This window comes from Sinocyclocheilus anshuiensis, unplaced genomic scaffold (assembly GCF_001515605.1).
Source record: "Sinocyclocheilus anshuiensis isolate Anshui unplaced genomic scaffold, SAMN03320099.WGS_v1.1 scaffold1509, whole genome shotgun sequence".
In the NCBI taxonomy this organism is placed as follows: Eukaryota; Metazoa; Chordata; class Actinopteri; order Cypriniformes; family Cyprinidae; genus Sinocyclocheilus; species Sinocyclocheilus anshuiensis.
The window spans coordinates 351,851-368,285 of NW_015547723.1; the positions used below are offsets into that span (position 1 = coordinate 351,851).

General features: G+C 35.6%; 1 protein-coding gene across 1 annotated transcript; it reads left to right on the forward strand.

Annotated features, from left to right (window-relative positions):
* The first annotated feature begins 1,332 nt into the window (after window positions 1–1,332).
* Window positions 1,333–16,369, forward strand: unc13d (unc-13 homolog D (C. elegans)). The gene is made up of 34 exons (XM_016507127.1): window positions 1,333–1,559; window positions 2,869–2,913; window positions 3,028–3,075; window positions 3,224–3,280; window positions 3,361–3,468; window positions 3,591–3,650; window positions 3,960–4,026; window positions 4,180–4,357; window positions 4,459–4,503; window positions 4,620–4,691; window positions 4,798–4,867; window positions 5,081–5,185; window positions 5,974–6,066; window positions 6,270–6,370; window positions 6,602–6,719; window positions 7,525–7,646; window positions 7,775–7,865; window positions 8,062–8,118; window positions 8,227–8,324; window positions 9,128–9,179; window positions 9,297–9,427; window positions 10,341–10,461; window positions 10,590–10,742; window positions 10,813–10,908; window positions 11,025–11,231; window positions 11,672–11,746; window positions 11,835–11,914; window positions 12,017–12,122; window positions 12,348–12,419; window positions 12,509–12,592; window positions 12,676–12,796; window positions 13,017–13,140; window positions 14,320–14,516; window positions 15,117–16,369. The coding sequence occupies exons 1-34, from the start codon at window positions 1,497–1,499 to the stop codon at window positions 15,218–15,220; spliced, it is 3,321 nt and encodes a 1,106-aa protein (XP_016362613.1). The 5' UTR covers window positions 1,333–1,496; the 3' UTR covers window positions 15,221–16,369.
* The last annotated feature ends 66 nt before the right edge of the window (window positions 16,370–16,435 follow it).

The window sequence follows — 16,435 nt, forward strand, 5'->3', positions numbered from 1 at the left end:
TGTCATAAATCAACATCTCAGGAAAATGTTATGGGGTTTCAAATCAAAATATGACTTCCTGTTATGAAACAGGACATAATTTCATACATGTCCACTGTAGAGGACACCAGGACTAAAAGCATGTTTATTATACATTTTGGGAGACAAAAGAATTGAATAGGAAAACAAATTACATATCAATATTCTCAATGTAATGGCATGAAAAAATACTAAATTCACAAAGTTTTTTATTTCTGGTTCTCAGGAGGATATATTATATTATATTATATTATATTATATTTTGTATATTATTTTATATATTTTAAACAGCCCCCTTGGAAGTTTACATCTCTAAATATAGAGGGGGAAATGTGTTTTATGGGGATTTCCCATTTACAAATGCAATATGCAATTACATGTTGGTGGGATCAAAAATAATTTGAATGACTAAGACTTTCCAAACACTAGCATCATAACTTTTGCTGCAGGTTACTGATTCAGCAACCCAACAGAAATGGCATGCTCTCTGCATGGAAAATGATGCTTAATAAAACAAAATTATGCCATCATGCCTCTGGACATAGTACAGCATTTTTCATTTTAGTGTGTAGAGAATACAAATGGTCCTTGGTGTATTCTTTATGTTTTTCGTTTCCAGTAATTTATTTCAGTAGAAATCAAAACAAAAAAACAAAAAAACCTAGACCATTTCTAGAAAAAAAAATGGCTTCCTTTCCCGTTACTTTATTTTACCGTTGCTTTTAAGATTTAATCCTGTATCCAGTCTAGTCAATATCTTCAGATTAATGAGCTCTGTAATAGTTCATCTTTATTTTAAGAAACACAGTCTCCCATTGATTCTTCCCAATAGAGACTTTGGGAACGGTTAGATTTAACACCGTTGTTGCTTTGCGGTCTAAAGCTTTTTCCTTTCCTAATGCAAATCAGTGGTGTTCTCCATTATTACTGAATGTTATCTGCTGATATTCACCAGAATGGATAACACACTGCAAGGACCAGCCACTTGAAATGGTGCAAACAAAGTTAGTGTGCTACAGCTACAGACGGGTGACATACATTATGTCAAACCATGGAAACTATGAGAGCAGAGCATCCTGTTTGATAAGAAGCTACCAAGACTACACCGTGCTGGTTTAAATAGACTCTAAATACGTAAAGATAAAGAGTGAGTGGCATAGAGTGGTGCGTTGAGAGAGAGGAAGGAAGATGGAGTGACAGAACAACAGGAGGAGACGACGTGGTAGCAGTTTCTGCTGTATGAACAGTTCAGTTGCAGGTCCGACCTTTAACAGGAAACGCCAACTTCCGCACCCTAAATGAAACACTGCGCTCATAAGCATGAGACGTTTTTGAAGACTCAACACTTGTGTCCATTTAGGCGGTTGACTATTTGATATAACAAAAGAAAAGCTGTGAGCATCTGTCACATATTCACGTTGCTTGTGTCTAGGGGAGCTGAATAATCGGGTTAGGTGTGTGGAGTGCAGCTGTAAAATATGGTTCCAGTCCAAGATGGGGCATCTACACAAGGGGAAAATCTACTTCTTCCTCCTAAAGAGGTTAGTAAAATGCATGACTTTTTAAAAAAAAATCTTTATCTTTCTGGGGTCAAAGCAATGTTTTATATGTTGCATGCTCACAGCAGTGGTATGAGTTGAGGGTAGTTGACATGACAGTGACAGCAGTGACCTGCAGTGCTATACTAAAACACTTTTAACTGTTTTTATAATTCGTTTATAATTATCATTCAGTTTAGTGACCTCATAATCATCGAGCAACAACATTTGTACTTTTAAAAAAGAATTTACACTGTACACTGCAGGACTCGTTTTAGTTATTATTTTAAATGCAAAACAAAAAGAAAAGAAAAAGAAATTGAAATGGTGACCAGTTACATAAATAGAAACATTTAAACATAAAGTCTTGGTGTTAAAAAAAATAAAATAAAATAAAAGTTCATATAAAAAAAAAAAACTGGTCTCTGTTACAGGGGACATGCGTTACCATTTATTCCGTTTATTAAATGTTATCACATATTTTTCAGTAAGAACAAGGTGCCTTTACTTTCTGCACACTAGCAACATTCTAAACCCATGATGGTGGGTCATGATGAAGTTTCCTTACTGCTAATAACAAGGAAGTGCTGCAGAGAAGATAAGCCAACAACATTTGCATGGGCATGTTCAATGTGTAACCCGACACTTGATAACTGATTACAAAAGGGTTTATGAGATATTATTTTATAAATGATTCCATTTCTGCTGGATATTTTATAGCAATAAAAATAGGAATATCAGGAATTAGAATGGACAACGTTATGACGTAATGATATTGTACGTTATGATGTAATGAGTCTATGCATACATTTTTGTATCTGAAAAGTGCTGTCAAACGATTAATCGCGATTAATCGCATCCAAAATAGAAGTTTTTGTTTACATAATATATGTATGTGTACTGTGTTTACTTATTATGTATATATAAATACACACACATTCAGTATAGATTTTGAAAATATTTACATATATATTTTATATATATATATTTATATTATTACATTTTATATTATATATATAAATATATTTAATATATAAACATAACATATATTTCTTAAATATATACATGCATGTGTTTGTATTTATACATACATAATAAATATACACAGCGCACACACATATTATGTAAACAAAAACGTTTATTTTGGATGTGATTAATCGCGATTAATCGTTTGTCAGCACTAGTCTGAATACATGCTAGCAGACAAGGTATTTTCATGTACTTTCTATATCAGTTTGATGACTGCAGAAGTGTTGCAGATTGTACATTAATTATCAAGTACTCTCTTTGTTTAATTTGTTTATATCTGTAGACCCACATTGAAAGTGCAGGGTCCAGTCGGATCCGACAGAGGCAGGTACTGTATAATTATTTATGCTTTCTTTCTTTCTTTCTTTCTTTCTTTCTTTCTAAATTTCTGCATTTCTCTCCAGATTTCTGAATTTAAATGAAACTCTTCTTTCTCTCTCAGTCCTCCCCTGCACGGAGAATGGGCATGACCAGAAAACTGAACAGAAAGGTAAGGACTTATTCATTCAATAATTTCTCACAAATTTTTTGAAAAAGAGATTTTAAAACTCTATTGATGCTATTTTATTTTTTTTTAAAAGGACAATGTATAATGTAAACAAATTATTATATTTGCTACGATATAATTTAACCATCAGGATTTCAAAGACTCTGAGAACCCAGAGGAGAGTGAAAACAGACATAAAGAGAAGGAGGTAATGATTCATCAGAGACTAATAACTTCAAGTATTTTCCTGTGAGTTTTGTGGAATAATGACTATTATTGTCCCTGCAGCTCAAACCGCTGTACAAGGAGCTTCTGTACACAATCACTCATATGTTAGGAAAACCACACACAAAAGATCAATACAGTGCCAAGCAGTTACAAAACTATATCAAAGAGGTAACACACCTTTCTGGATTTGTTTGTAGTCTCATATATTTTACAGTATTGTTGTTATTCATTTTATTGTTGCATTTTGTATTTTTTTTTTAAATGTGTCTTAAATATTCATTCTCTGAAAGGCATTCACCATGACAGAAGATGAACATAAAACCTTAAGTGAAAAAGTCCAGAGCATGCTGGTAAGAATAATGTCATAAAAATATGATAATGTAATCTCATGTGTAATGTAATCCACATGTATGTAATGTATAAGGCCTATACCGCATGTAAAAGGCCTTTAAAGCCATTGGCTGTTCACTACTGTGTGTGCACTTGGATGGGTTAAATGCAGAGCACAAATTCCGAGTATGGGACATAAGGACACCATACTTGGTCACACTTCACTCACTCACTCAATAAAAATATGTGATATTATTTTAGTCTGTATATCATTATGTTTATTATGTTGTTATTTACTGAATTACATATGTAAATATCTTCACGAACAGGCCCCGATCTACTGCCTCATGGTTACAGTGAAACAAGCCAAGGGAATTCTGGGAAAGGACATTAGTGGTATGATTATATCTTTTTTTTTTTTTTTGACCAAGGGTTGTTAATTTTACAGATTAGTATTGATAAACATACAAACTGCATAATGGATTTTCATGATTTTAAAACAACTACTATCCAGACAGCCTCTACATGTATCTAAATATTTGACAACAGGATTCAGCGATCCGTACTGCCTGCTGTCGATCCTTTGTGAACACAAGGAGTCTCATGGTGGTGGATCATCCAATAAACCTCAGAAAGCAGTAGTGCGGGATTCAGCTAAAGGACAAGTGTTGCAGACAGCCATAAAGAAACAGACACTCAACCCCATCTGGGATGAGACCTTCAAACTGTGAGTAGGCATATCTTCCATAGAGAGAGTATTTGACCAGCTGTTTATACAACTTGCTGATTGATTGATCATTTTGTCTGAACGCTTGCTTCTTTTTACAGGGAATTTGAAGATATCTCAAATGCCAATTTCCACATTGAGATGTGGTGCGTGGAATGAACTTGCTTTTTTTTTTTTTGAATTAAGAAATACTGGTTGTATTGTACTGTATATTTCATAGTATGTTTTAATTCTAAGCACCACAGTGATGTTTGTTTTATAGGGACAAAGATGAAGAGGTGTCACTAGTGCAAAAATTTGATGAGTTTCGCACGAATATCCATGGACTTAAAAGGTGTGAAATCTTTAAAGCTTTTAAATAATACAAACCATTTTAAATAATCAGTATAAATGGTACTGGCATTTAATTTAATTCTGAGTGTTCCACTGTCTCTTCACAGGATGATAAAAGATGCAAAAAAAGAGAAAGGACAGGATGATTTTTTGGGCAATGTTGTTCTAAAGCTGAAGGTATATTGCATAACACTAGTCAATGCTCATCAATTTGATTTTCCATATATCAATTCCAGTTACCAGTTCTTACCTCAGACACATACCTTTTTATGTCATATTTAAAGTAGTATTATAATATAATATTTTATAATATAAAGTACAAAGATAACTCAATTTCTCATATTTAGTTTCATGGCATGTGCTTCATGTACTTATGTGTGTTGTGGGCAGGAACTGCATTGCACAGAGGACACATGGTATAACCTGGAGCCCCGAACAGAGACATACCCAGACAGAGGACAGTGTCATCTTCAGCTTAAATTCATTCATAAAGAGGTGAAAGCTTGTTTTCTCCTGTATCAGCAGGCCATCAAGTTGTCTAGTACTTCAAAATTGTGGTATTTGTTTGGTGACTCGTAAAGATCACAAGGGGATCTGCAAAGTGTTGCAAGTACTTTTTTTTTTAAAGAAGTGTCATTTTAAAATATCTTTTTAAAAAGTGAAGTGCAACTGTATGAATGACCAGAGCATGTGGTCTTATTTTCAGTTCATCTTGAACTAAATGTTTTAGAAAACTGAACCTAAATATCTATGCATTAGAATGTGTGGCAGGGTTATTATAATTAACTAAAACTAAAAGTATTAACAAACTGTTAATTGAAATAAAGCTGAAATAAAATAAAATCTAAGTATTAGATAAAAAACATTGATGGAGATGAAACTGCCTTGACAACTAACTACAATAAATATGAGTTAAAGCACTAAAATTACTAACTGGAAATAAATAAGAACTAATTCTGAAACTGAAATAAAAACGGATTAAATCTAAATGGTAATATTTAAGAAAAAACCTAATACAAAGGACAAAAGCACATAAAATTACAAAACTATACTGAGGTGAATGAAGTATGTTATCTAAAGTGAAAGACACTCAGCGTGACAAAGTTTTGAGATATAATCTGGAAAAAAGCGTCTGCTTGTACACTGGTCTTGGCACCTTTGAAACAGACCAAACCAGAGATGAACATTGCAGACTGACTATTATACTTCAGATATTTTATTTACTCAGTATTGACTGAATGACAGATCCTTAATTTGAATTGAATTTGATTCATTTATTACAGAGAGATGAGACCCTGAGTGCTGGACGGAGTCCTTATGTGAACTACTGTGGCATCCTGCAGCAGTTTGTTCAAGCCCATATCTCCAAACAACAGGTATGTCTTTAACAGAGAATTTTTGAAAGCTTCTCTAAACATGATGAAATATCTTAAATATCCACTGGTTGTGTAAGCATCAAAATCACTTCCTGCTGCGCAGTACTTTTTATATACTGTAAAGTTTATACTCAGCTTTTCATTTCACAACACTGTCTGCATCTCTCTCTGTTTTTCAATGCTACTCTACTCTCGCCCCTCAGGACAGTAACCCGTGGAAGGGAGAGTTGTGTGGGGAGGGGACGGCCCTGCTCGAGCACTACGCCAACCAGAATGACATTTCACCTTTTCTCCAAGACTTGGCGTAAGAGCATGTGATACTGTACATCACACTGATCTGGAAGCAAGACTGATAAAATAAAAACAGCAGACCAGACAGTGTCGATTTGTGCTTTTTAGGGACAGCTTTTAACTGCATAACCAGTACGCTGAGCTCAACAGTGTCAGCGTGCTTTTTAAATGTAATGAATGGAGCACATGCTGATGGATTTAAATCTCTTTTGCATATGTGTGGGTTGTTTGTGGTGCTACACAGGAAGTGGGTGGCCTACAGCAAACTTTACCAAACCCTGGAGGTGGACTCAACTGTGCTTTTCCAGCAGCTAACCAGTATAGAGTACCACTGGGACCAACAGGAACTCCCCTACCTGCAGGTTGGTGATTCTTGAGGGGTATTTTGCCCCTGTGATATGAAAGCTGAAGCACACAGATTTCAGAGTGGGTGTAGTTACAGAATTAGAAAGTACTTTCTACACTGCATCACGAGCAGGGATGTTGCAACAGTGTCATGTGATGTTTTTAGCAATTTATCACATAAATCATCAGTGTTGTAGGCTGATATCAAGTCATCAAGTCTCATCGTCATGCTGTGGTAAAGCTGAGCTGTTTTTGCTGTCACAAGAAAGCCCAACATTTTTTACATGACAAACATTTCAAATACTTTTGTTCTAGTAATTTTTTTGTTGGTGACATATACTGTATGTATGTGTGTCTGTCACTTTTATTAATTTAAAACACTTTTATTTAGTCATTACTCACCCTCAAGTTGTTCCAAACCTGCATGAGTTTAAAAAGATATTTTGAAGAATGTCCGTAACCAAACAGTTGCTGGTAAACATTGACTTCCATAGTATTTTTGTCATACTTATACAAACTCATACAAACAATTATAGGGTGAGTAAATGATGACATCATTTTCATTTTTGGGTGAAATATCCATTTAGTACATCCTTGCTGAATAAAAGTATTAATTTCTTTCAAAAAAAAAAATACTGTTTCTAAACTTTTAAAACCAAATCAGCATATTAGAATGATTTTTGATGGATTGTGTGACACTGAAGCTTGAAGTAGTGGCTGATACAAATTCAGCTAAGCTATCAATGGAATAAGTTACATTTTAAAAAATATTAAAATAGAAAACATTTTAAAAGCACGTTAAACATGTATGCATGCTAACAGAAACAGGAGCTTGGTGACTCTCTACATGGGTTTCTGCAGTATGGACTCTGCTTAGTATCCAAATACAGGGACATCTATCCTCCAACTCCTAAAACAACACCACGGCTACTTACACTGCTCAGGTAACACACATAAGTTAGCAATCATTCATTTTTATATTAATATATATATATATATATATATACTGTACACATACATTGTTTTTTATGCAAAACTCTCAAAAAGTATACTTATGTTGTGGTTTATGTAGAGTTCTTGTTCAGATTTGTAAGACCCGAGCATTTCAGAAGCTCAATCCTGCTCAGTTTGACTTACATGTTGAGGTCACAGATGCTGTTGTTGTGAGTAACAAAATATTGTTAAAAACTATTCAGTATAAATATCTTACATCATACTGTACATCACAGTAAAATACCTTTTGCACACCTGTCCGAAATAATATTTTTCTGTGTATATGAGAACAAACAGGCCAGTTTTTGGGCATTATATGTGCGACTAGTCACCTAAGTCACCTAAACCATGTTCCTTTTCTCCCAGAATGGCACAGAAGAGTGGTTTAACATCAAAAAAGGTTTACATCAACCCATGACCAAGGTAAGAAACCATGCAGATTATTGCATTCATTCTATATATGAATAAAACATATATTATTCCAGTAAGTTTAGATGTGAGTTCAGGTTCTTCAAAAGTGCTCTTTGACAGGATCCGTTAGAGACCATCAGTGCCCTCTCTCGGTTGATTGGAGAAGTGCAAGAAGACATTCAAGTCAGTAAAGATGTCTGGAATAAGGTGTTTGTCAGGTAAGAATAATGAACTGTAGGTTTTAAAATGAAAATCTAGTTTGAGCGACGAATGGAGTTCAAGCGTAGTTCAGGCAGACCACGACCTCAGCTGATCGTAACTCCTCCCGCTACAATTAATAAGATAAATAAGTTCATCTGTACTCACACTTGCCATAGTCTGTCGCACAGACATGCGCTTACCCTCCTCCATCCCCAACTCCTCCTTTTGCAGACACATGATAATTTAACTGCACGCCCACGGAGATATATCATCTATCCAGCTCAATGCTAAATTTGTCAAAATTTATCCACAGTACTGTATTACTCTACTTGGAATATACAACTGTTGCATATAAAATATCTGCCAATTGCTTAGGCTTCAGGGGGTGTTCAAACCTCGGCGAGGTTTGCCTGTGGATAGCTCAGAATCTGAACCCTTCAGAGTGAAGCCTGCCGCCAAATATAAAGTTCAGGACCTCTATAATAATCTTACTCAAACAAAGTGGTCCTGACAGAACTAATGCATATATAATATCTATAATATTTAGCTTTTTATGTTGTAATTTGGTCAGTTAACTAACTGCTAAACATTGAATTTCTGCAGGATGTCAGAGCTGAATACATGTGCTGCTCATTGGATATATTTTAATTGAGAAGGCCTAATCTGAACAGTTCTTGAACTGTTTTTCGGCCATCTTTGTGCCACTAAAATTAATGGACAGTTAATTTGACAGCCATTCCTGTCCATCACGTCACTGACGAGATGTAATGACTTTATGACTGTCTTTATAATAAAATAGGCTTACTCTCTCTGTTTCCAGTGCTGTGCAGTTGGATGTTTTCACGGTGATTTACCGGAAACTGGACTCTCTGGTGAGAATCAAGAAATACACTATATAATATATAAAACTACTGTGCATTTTTTCTCTGATCAGTCTTTTTCTATGGTCAGTATATCATTGGTTGTCCCTTATTTGTGTGTGTGAACAGCTGGCTGATGAGTTACGAGCTACCCTCTCTCAGTTGGAGAATCAAATGGATCAGCCATTGGCAAACAGCCTGTTTCCTGTTTATCTCACCTTGCAAGCCATCCACAAAGACAAAGCCTTCTTACAAAAAAGGTCAGTCAGTCCTATAATCAGCTGTAACTGAGTTGTTACTGTTATGAGACGAGAGACATGCGGATCCATATGCAAGCTTTTATTAAGAGACGTGGTTTTAACAGGCATGGGTCAAACAATGGCAAACAGGTATATCGGCAAGGCAAGAGATAAATCCAGGTAGAAGGCAAAGGTCCAGGCAGGGGCAAACAGAGTCAGAAACAGCAAGCAAAGGGTTAATCCAAGATACGTGGCGTGAGTCAGAGACCAGGAAAACAGACAAGGCAAGACTAGACTAAGAAAACTATGAAAACTTAAACAGGCTCGGTAAGGTAGCTACATACATTACACATTATTTTGTGATGTGCAGTACTCAAAATCTGTTAAAATCTCAACCCAGTGTACTGACTTCCTTAGCATCTAGGATAGTTCACCCAAAAATTCAAATTTACTCACCCTCAGGCCATCCACAATGTAGATGAGAGTAAAGATGGATCCTCTGCAGTGAATTGGTGCCATCAGAATGAGAGTCCAAACTGCTGATAAAAACATCACAATAATCCACAAATACGTGATCTCATTGATTAACATCTTATTAAGTGAAATGCGTTTTTTAACTTTAAATTGGAGTAAATTATCAGAAGATTTTTATTTTTGGGTGAACTTTTCCGTCATTCCTTTCTTCGGTGGAACACAAAAGAAGATATTTTGAAGAATGTTGTCAACCAAATGGTTTTAGGTCCCACTGACTTTCACTGTATGGACATTGTATGGACTGCTTGATTGCCAACAACATTCTTCAAAATATCATCTTTTGTGTTCCACAGAAGAACAAAAGTCATATAGGAACAACATGTGAGGGAGTAAATGATGACAGAATTTTCAGTTTGAGTGGACTCTCCTTTTAAACATGAAGTTTGGATTTCTCTTTTAGGGGGAAGTTATTGCAGCTCACAAGTTTCCATAAGGACTTCAGAGATGCTCTTCCATACTGGTTAAACAAAGCCTTTAGCACCACAATGGAGAGGGTGGAAAAAGCTGTGCAAGTGGATCAGGTATTATGCTCTAAAACACTTTTTCGGTAAAAACAGTTTTGTCATTCTACTTATGAATTCCCATTAAGCAAAAAGTTCAAATAGCTGAAGGGAACTACACACTCACATTCTCTTTCTCTCTTTTCTAGTTGCAGCCGCAGCAGACCGGAGGAGTTCCCATCAAGCACAGCTCTTCTGCAGTGGACATTGTAGCATGTTTGCATCCTGTGGCTCAGCTCTGGGAGCAGTTGAGCTGGCCTGACCCGGAGGAGGCCTTCATGCTTATGGTCAAACTCACAGAGGTACACATACACACAAAGTTTAGCATTTCATTGAATTGTAGGATGTATAAATATGCATTGTTTGTTACAGGATGTGTGTAAGATTGCATCAACTTACTGTCAGATGCTGAAGGCTCGAGTGAAGGAGCTCTCTGTGGACTCAGATCGAGAAAGTGCAATAAAAATGGTGAGCTGATGATGATGTGGTACTGTATGTGGTGTGTGGTCTTTAACTTTGCACTGTGTTTTAGCTTGATCATCTGCATGTTTTACCCTAACTTCTCATGGTTTATGTATATTTAGTTGTGCGTGGTGGTGAACGATCTAGAGCATCTGCACACAGTTTTGACACGTCTACCGCAGCAGCTAAACTGGGCGGGGCTCCGGGAACGCACGCGACACGTGATTGGAGATACTCAGTTCCAGAACACACTTCCATCACAGCTGCAACACACACAGTCCGCCCTGAACCGAGAGATCCGCTCTGCAGTTGAAACACTCGGGAAAAAGGTAGCATAACTGTGATTACAGCATCAATAGCGTCAGTTAAAGTCTCACATCTACATGAGCTCTTCCTGAGAAGGTGCAATAAGACACTTTCACAGCAACCAGAACACACATTTTACCATGTTTCTTGAGGTAACAGTTTATTTTGACAGTCACCTTTTGACATTTTGCTTACTGTAAGTAACTTTGCAACTACTACATCAACTAACAGTCATTAGAGTATTATTAGACGGTCTGCTTAATATCTGAGTACACTTTATTTTGATGGTCATTCTATTGACTATACGTAACTTTGCAAGTACATGTCATCTTATTGTAACTGTAACCTTAACCTAACAGTCTACTAATACTGTAATGAGAGTTAGATGGCATGTAGTTCCAAAGTTAATAGATCTAAAGTGGACTTGAAATCAAGTGTAACTGTTTCTTGCGTCTCTTTTTAGTTAAACACAGACATTGAAACACATGTTCGCAACATGGCTTCACGTCAAAGGCTTCCCTCCAGATCTACAGAAGACGTAAGAGAAATGTTTTGTCAGCCTGAATCATAAAATGGCATTTTTCGAAACCATTGCAACACTGAGTGTCTGGCTCTCTTATCTCCAGGCCGTGGTTCCTTTGATGAAATATCTTGAGAAAGAACTGCAGTATATGAATGAGAATTTGGTTCAGGAGAATTTTAATAGGTATCTCAATGTTTTTTTTTCAACCTGCCTATATCTGTATATTTTGGTTGTTTTTACTTTAGTTGATCAGCCTTCATGATGTGTTTTAATTGTCTCTTTCAGTCTTCTTACTCCATTGTGGATGAACTCGGTTAAGATTCTGCATCAGATGTCTCTGCAGGAGGACAGTAACCTGGTTTACTTTCAGAGATTACTGTACGCACTGCAGGTTAGTTTTTTAGCCTAATGCTAAATATTACACTTACACATATTACACAAATGATACCACAAAGAGTGTGGTTTGTTTCTAAACTGTCAGACTTAGAATCCACCCAAGAACACATAATAACACATTAAAACACTCAGAACACCTTAGCAATGCCTTGGCAGCCACCTTATATTTTATATTTTCTTCAAAAATGTACTTTTATTTATTGTTTTTTTTCTCTGGCAGTGCTTAGAACAGTGTTTTCATGCTGAAGGGAATGGACTTTCTCTTGAAACACTACATACTGAGGAATATAAGGTCAGTGTTATTCTTTTGTGCTCTTCACGTGTTGTTTTCTTCCCTTTCGTTCCCATTCAGATATGAGTATTTGATTTTTGTTTCCTCAGACGCTCCGGGCAAACCTGACGCAAAACTCCTTAAGCTGTAATCAGCTGATAGAGAAGTTCTTTGAGAGAAAGGTGTGGGAACAGGTGAGGAAATCACCCAGATCAGGAAATCATCCATAAGACCCAACGAAGTGTTACTGATCTGGATTTGTTTTCATTTCCTACAGAAAGTGTTTAATGGAGAGAAATACGGAGCTGTTACTCTCATCACCTCATACAAACGCTCAGAGAACAAACTGCATGTAGAGGTTCTCAACGCCGTCAATCTAATTCCTCTCGACTCAAATGGTGAGAAGACAAACACATTTTATACTATGCTGGTTACTCTGTGGGATTTATAGAAGAAATTGATAAATCAAGAGCCAGTAGGTCTTGTATCAGTGGTGCTCTGACACTGCCAATACTTGAAATGATCTGAATGTCATTGCTTTAGATGAATATCAGAATTGGCCGCTTTGTGCCTCTGAGTCTATGTTGAGTCTATGAAACTGCATTTTGTCCATTACAGGTTCCAGTGACCCTTTCGTTCAGCTGTCTCTAGAACCAAAGCACATGTTCCCTCAAGTAGAACCGCGATCCACCAAAATCAAGAACTGCGATCTCAACCCGTTGTTCGAAGAGTCCTTTGAATTGTATGTAAATGTGCGGTTTCAGTTCATTTTTAGAATCCAAAGTCAAACAATGCACCCTCTTCTCTCATAGCTCCCACCTACTAGATTCATAGAAGAGTGAAAGGGAAAAGCATGGAAGCTTATTTCCACCATGGAATAAAAGTAAATAAATAAAGGTAATCTCACAATTCTGTCTTTTCTCAAATTCTGGGGGGAAAAAATTTATAAATAAAAAAATTGCGAGACGTTAACTTGCAATTGTGAAACATAAATGAGCAATTCTAAGAAGAAACGTGAGAACTGTGAGATACAAACTTGCAATTGTGGGGAAAAAGTCAAAATGGTTAGAAAAGTTGCCTTTTTATTTTTTTTATTCCATGGCATTAAAAAAAGAACACAAAAACAAAATTACAATATGTAAAGTCAGAATTCTGAGAAAAAGTGAGAATTGCAAGAAATAAACTCGCAATTTGAAGGAAAAAAAAATAAAATTTTAAAATAAAAAGCCACAATTTGAAGGGAAAAAGTATGGAAGCCCATTTCCGCCACTAAATACAAAAATAAAACAAGGTAATTGCGACTTTTTATCTCTCAATTCTGACTTTTTTTTCTCAGAATTGTGTGATATAAACTCGCAATTCTGACTATTTTTTCTCAGAATTGTGTGATATAAACTCGCAATTCTGACTTTTTTTCTCAAAATTGCGTGATATAAACTTGCAATTGCCATATATAAAGTAAAAATTGCGAGTTATAAGGTCGCAATTCTGATTTTTTTTTCTCGGAATTGCAAGTTTATATCTCGCAATTTAAAAAAGAAAGTCAGAATTGCGAGATATAAAGTCGCAATTACCTTCTCTTATTTTTTATTCAGTGGCGGAAACAGGCTTCCTTAAAAAAAATCCCTCTTATTCTTAAATAAAGTCTTCTATTTACCACACACTCGAATAATCACATTAATTCCTCCAAAACTACATGGATGGCACATTCAAATGTCCATTTCCAGCTCTTTTTGTGGAAAGCCCAAATTGAGGGTTTTTAAAGCCTTTCAGTAACCTGTATCACCTGTGTGCACTCGTAGGCCCAATCCATATTAGGTAGCCTATTAGCAAATACAAACTGTTAAACTGAATAGAGATGGCTGGCTTTAGATTGTCGTTTTATGGTTGTAATGCAGTTTCTGTCTTCTGGGGGGCACAGTATCATTTCATTAGATCAGTGCCAGTCTCCTGGAGCGTGTCTGATGGTGACGGTGCTGGACCATGACACTTTGAGGAGCGATGACTTCGAAGGAGAGGCGTTCCTCTCTCTTAAAGCGGTGCCAGGAGTCGGAGGTGGACAGAACAATCCCACACCCGCACAGATCCGCTTACCTTTGATGCACCCCAAACCCAACAGTATGTCACTTCCTGTTAGACGCACAGCATTTACTTGTGCATTAAGCAACTAAATGTCTGTACTGTTTATGTAAAATTGTTAACAGGTAGATCATGTTTCACAAAAGAAAATAATGTGAAGTTGGAATAACAAAATTAACACTTTTTTTTTAGTCAACAAGGACACATTAAATTGATCAAAACTGACAGTAAAGACGTTATGTTACAAAAAAATTATATTTGATACAATTGCGGTTCTTTTGAAATTTGTATTCATCAAAGAACCGAAAAAAAAAATCATGGTTTCTTCAAAAATATTGATTATAATAATACATGTTTCTTAAGCACCAAATCGGCATATTAGAATAATTTCTGAAGGATCATGTGACACTGAAGACTGGCGTAAAGACTGCTGAAAATTCAGCTTTGCATCACAGTAATAAATTACATTTTAAAATATATTCAGAGAAAAAAGTTATTTAAATTTTATCAATATACACACCCATAGCTACTTCTTTAAAAACTTTATTGATAGTAGTGTCTATATATATTTTTTTATTATTTTATTTTAGATGTCATATGTAGCAATTCAATATGACCTCATGCTGTCTGTTTTTGTAGGTGAAAATACCTTGAAGTTACTTGTGGCCAGGAAAGGTGAGAGAGAAGCTCAGGCCTTCGTTAAATTGCGCAGACAAAGAGAAAAGAAGTCTCAAGAAATCTAAGAGGACGAAAAGATGAATGAAAACATCCAACTTAACATTATTTGTTTCCCTTTTCTATTATTTGTTATGAAAATATTATTTAATGTAGAGTCTTTTAATTATTGTAAGGAAGTGTAACGATGATCTTGTTATTATTTGATATGAAAAATTAAACATACAACATTTTCATCCAAAAATATACATTTGTTTATTGTCTTTTACAAAATCAGACTGAAACACTGTATATGAACAAAACTGAGCAGGTGATTTCTGAATTCACAGTGAAGCTGTTTCAAAGGAAGTCATCTGTTGAGCATCGCATATAACTGTGCCTTCAAACTGAATTCATATTAAATCATCTAAAGAAATGGAAACACACTGAAGTCAAGCCCTCTTCCACAGCCGTAGCTTATGCTCTCATGTTTGCTAATCAGTGCACATGAATTATTCTCTTCTCCACTGGTGTCGGACATGTGTTCAAATAAAACGCCTCTACGTGAATGGAAAGCTGCAGTTGGGAACGTGCTGTTGGTTTAGTAAACAGGCAAATTATTCAATCAATGCATTAAATAAAATATGCACATTATGTGAATTACATTAAAAAAAGAGTGTTTGCCTTCTTGCTCTTGCACTCAAGTTTACCATGACTCCTAAAAAAAAAAACCTGAGAACGAAAAGCTGTGAAACCGTATTTATTTTCCATTTTGCTGTATAGCAGTTCCCTGGAATTTCTCCTTTAAAAAATCCTATGAATGTAATTGTAAATTTCCTATATAGCTACTAACTATACTAAAATCTGTGTTTATTACGAAATCTCCCCATCTTGGAAAAAAACAAAATACATACTGCATTTCTACTGTAAACATTTCAGAATGTTCTGGAAAGACATTCCGCATTTCAATTTAAACGTGTTTTTAAAAAAAAGAATAGGATTGTCTTACTATATATGTGTATGTGTTATGCTTCTATATAAATCATATAGGGAATATGGGATTTTGGTATCTTGCTCTTCACTTAAATATTTCCTTAAAATCTCTAAACGTGTTATCATGTAAGCACTAACTAAATTATTAGTGCTAGACCAGATCTGAATACTAATACAAGTTATATTTGCTCTGTTCCCATTTAAAAGACATGGAAAAAGATTACAATGAGACATAAGCATATTATTATACTGTATCCGTGATGTTTTGTCCCCACAATAAACATGAAAATATCACAAACTGCTGATGTATG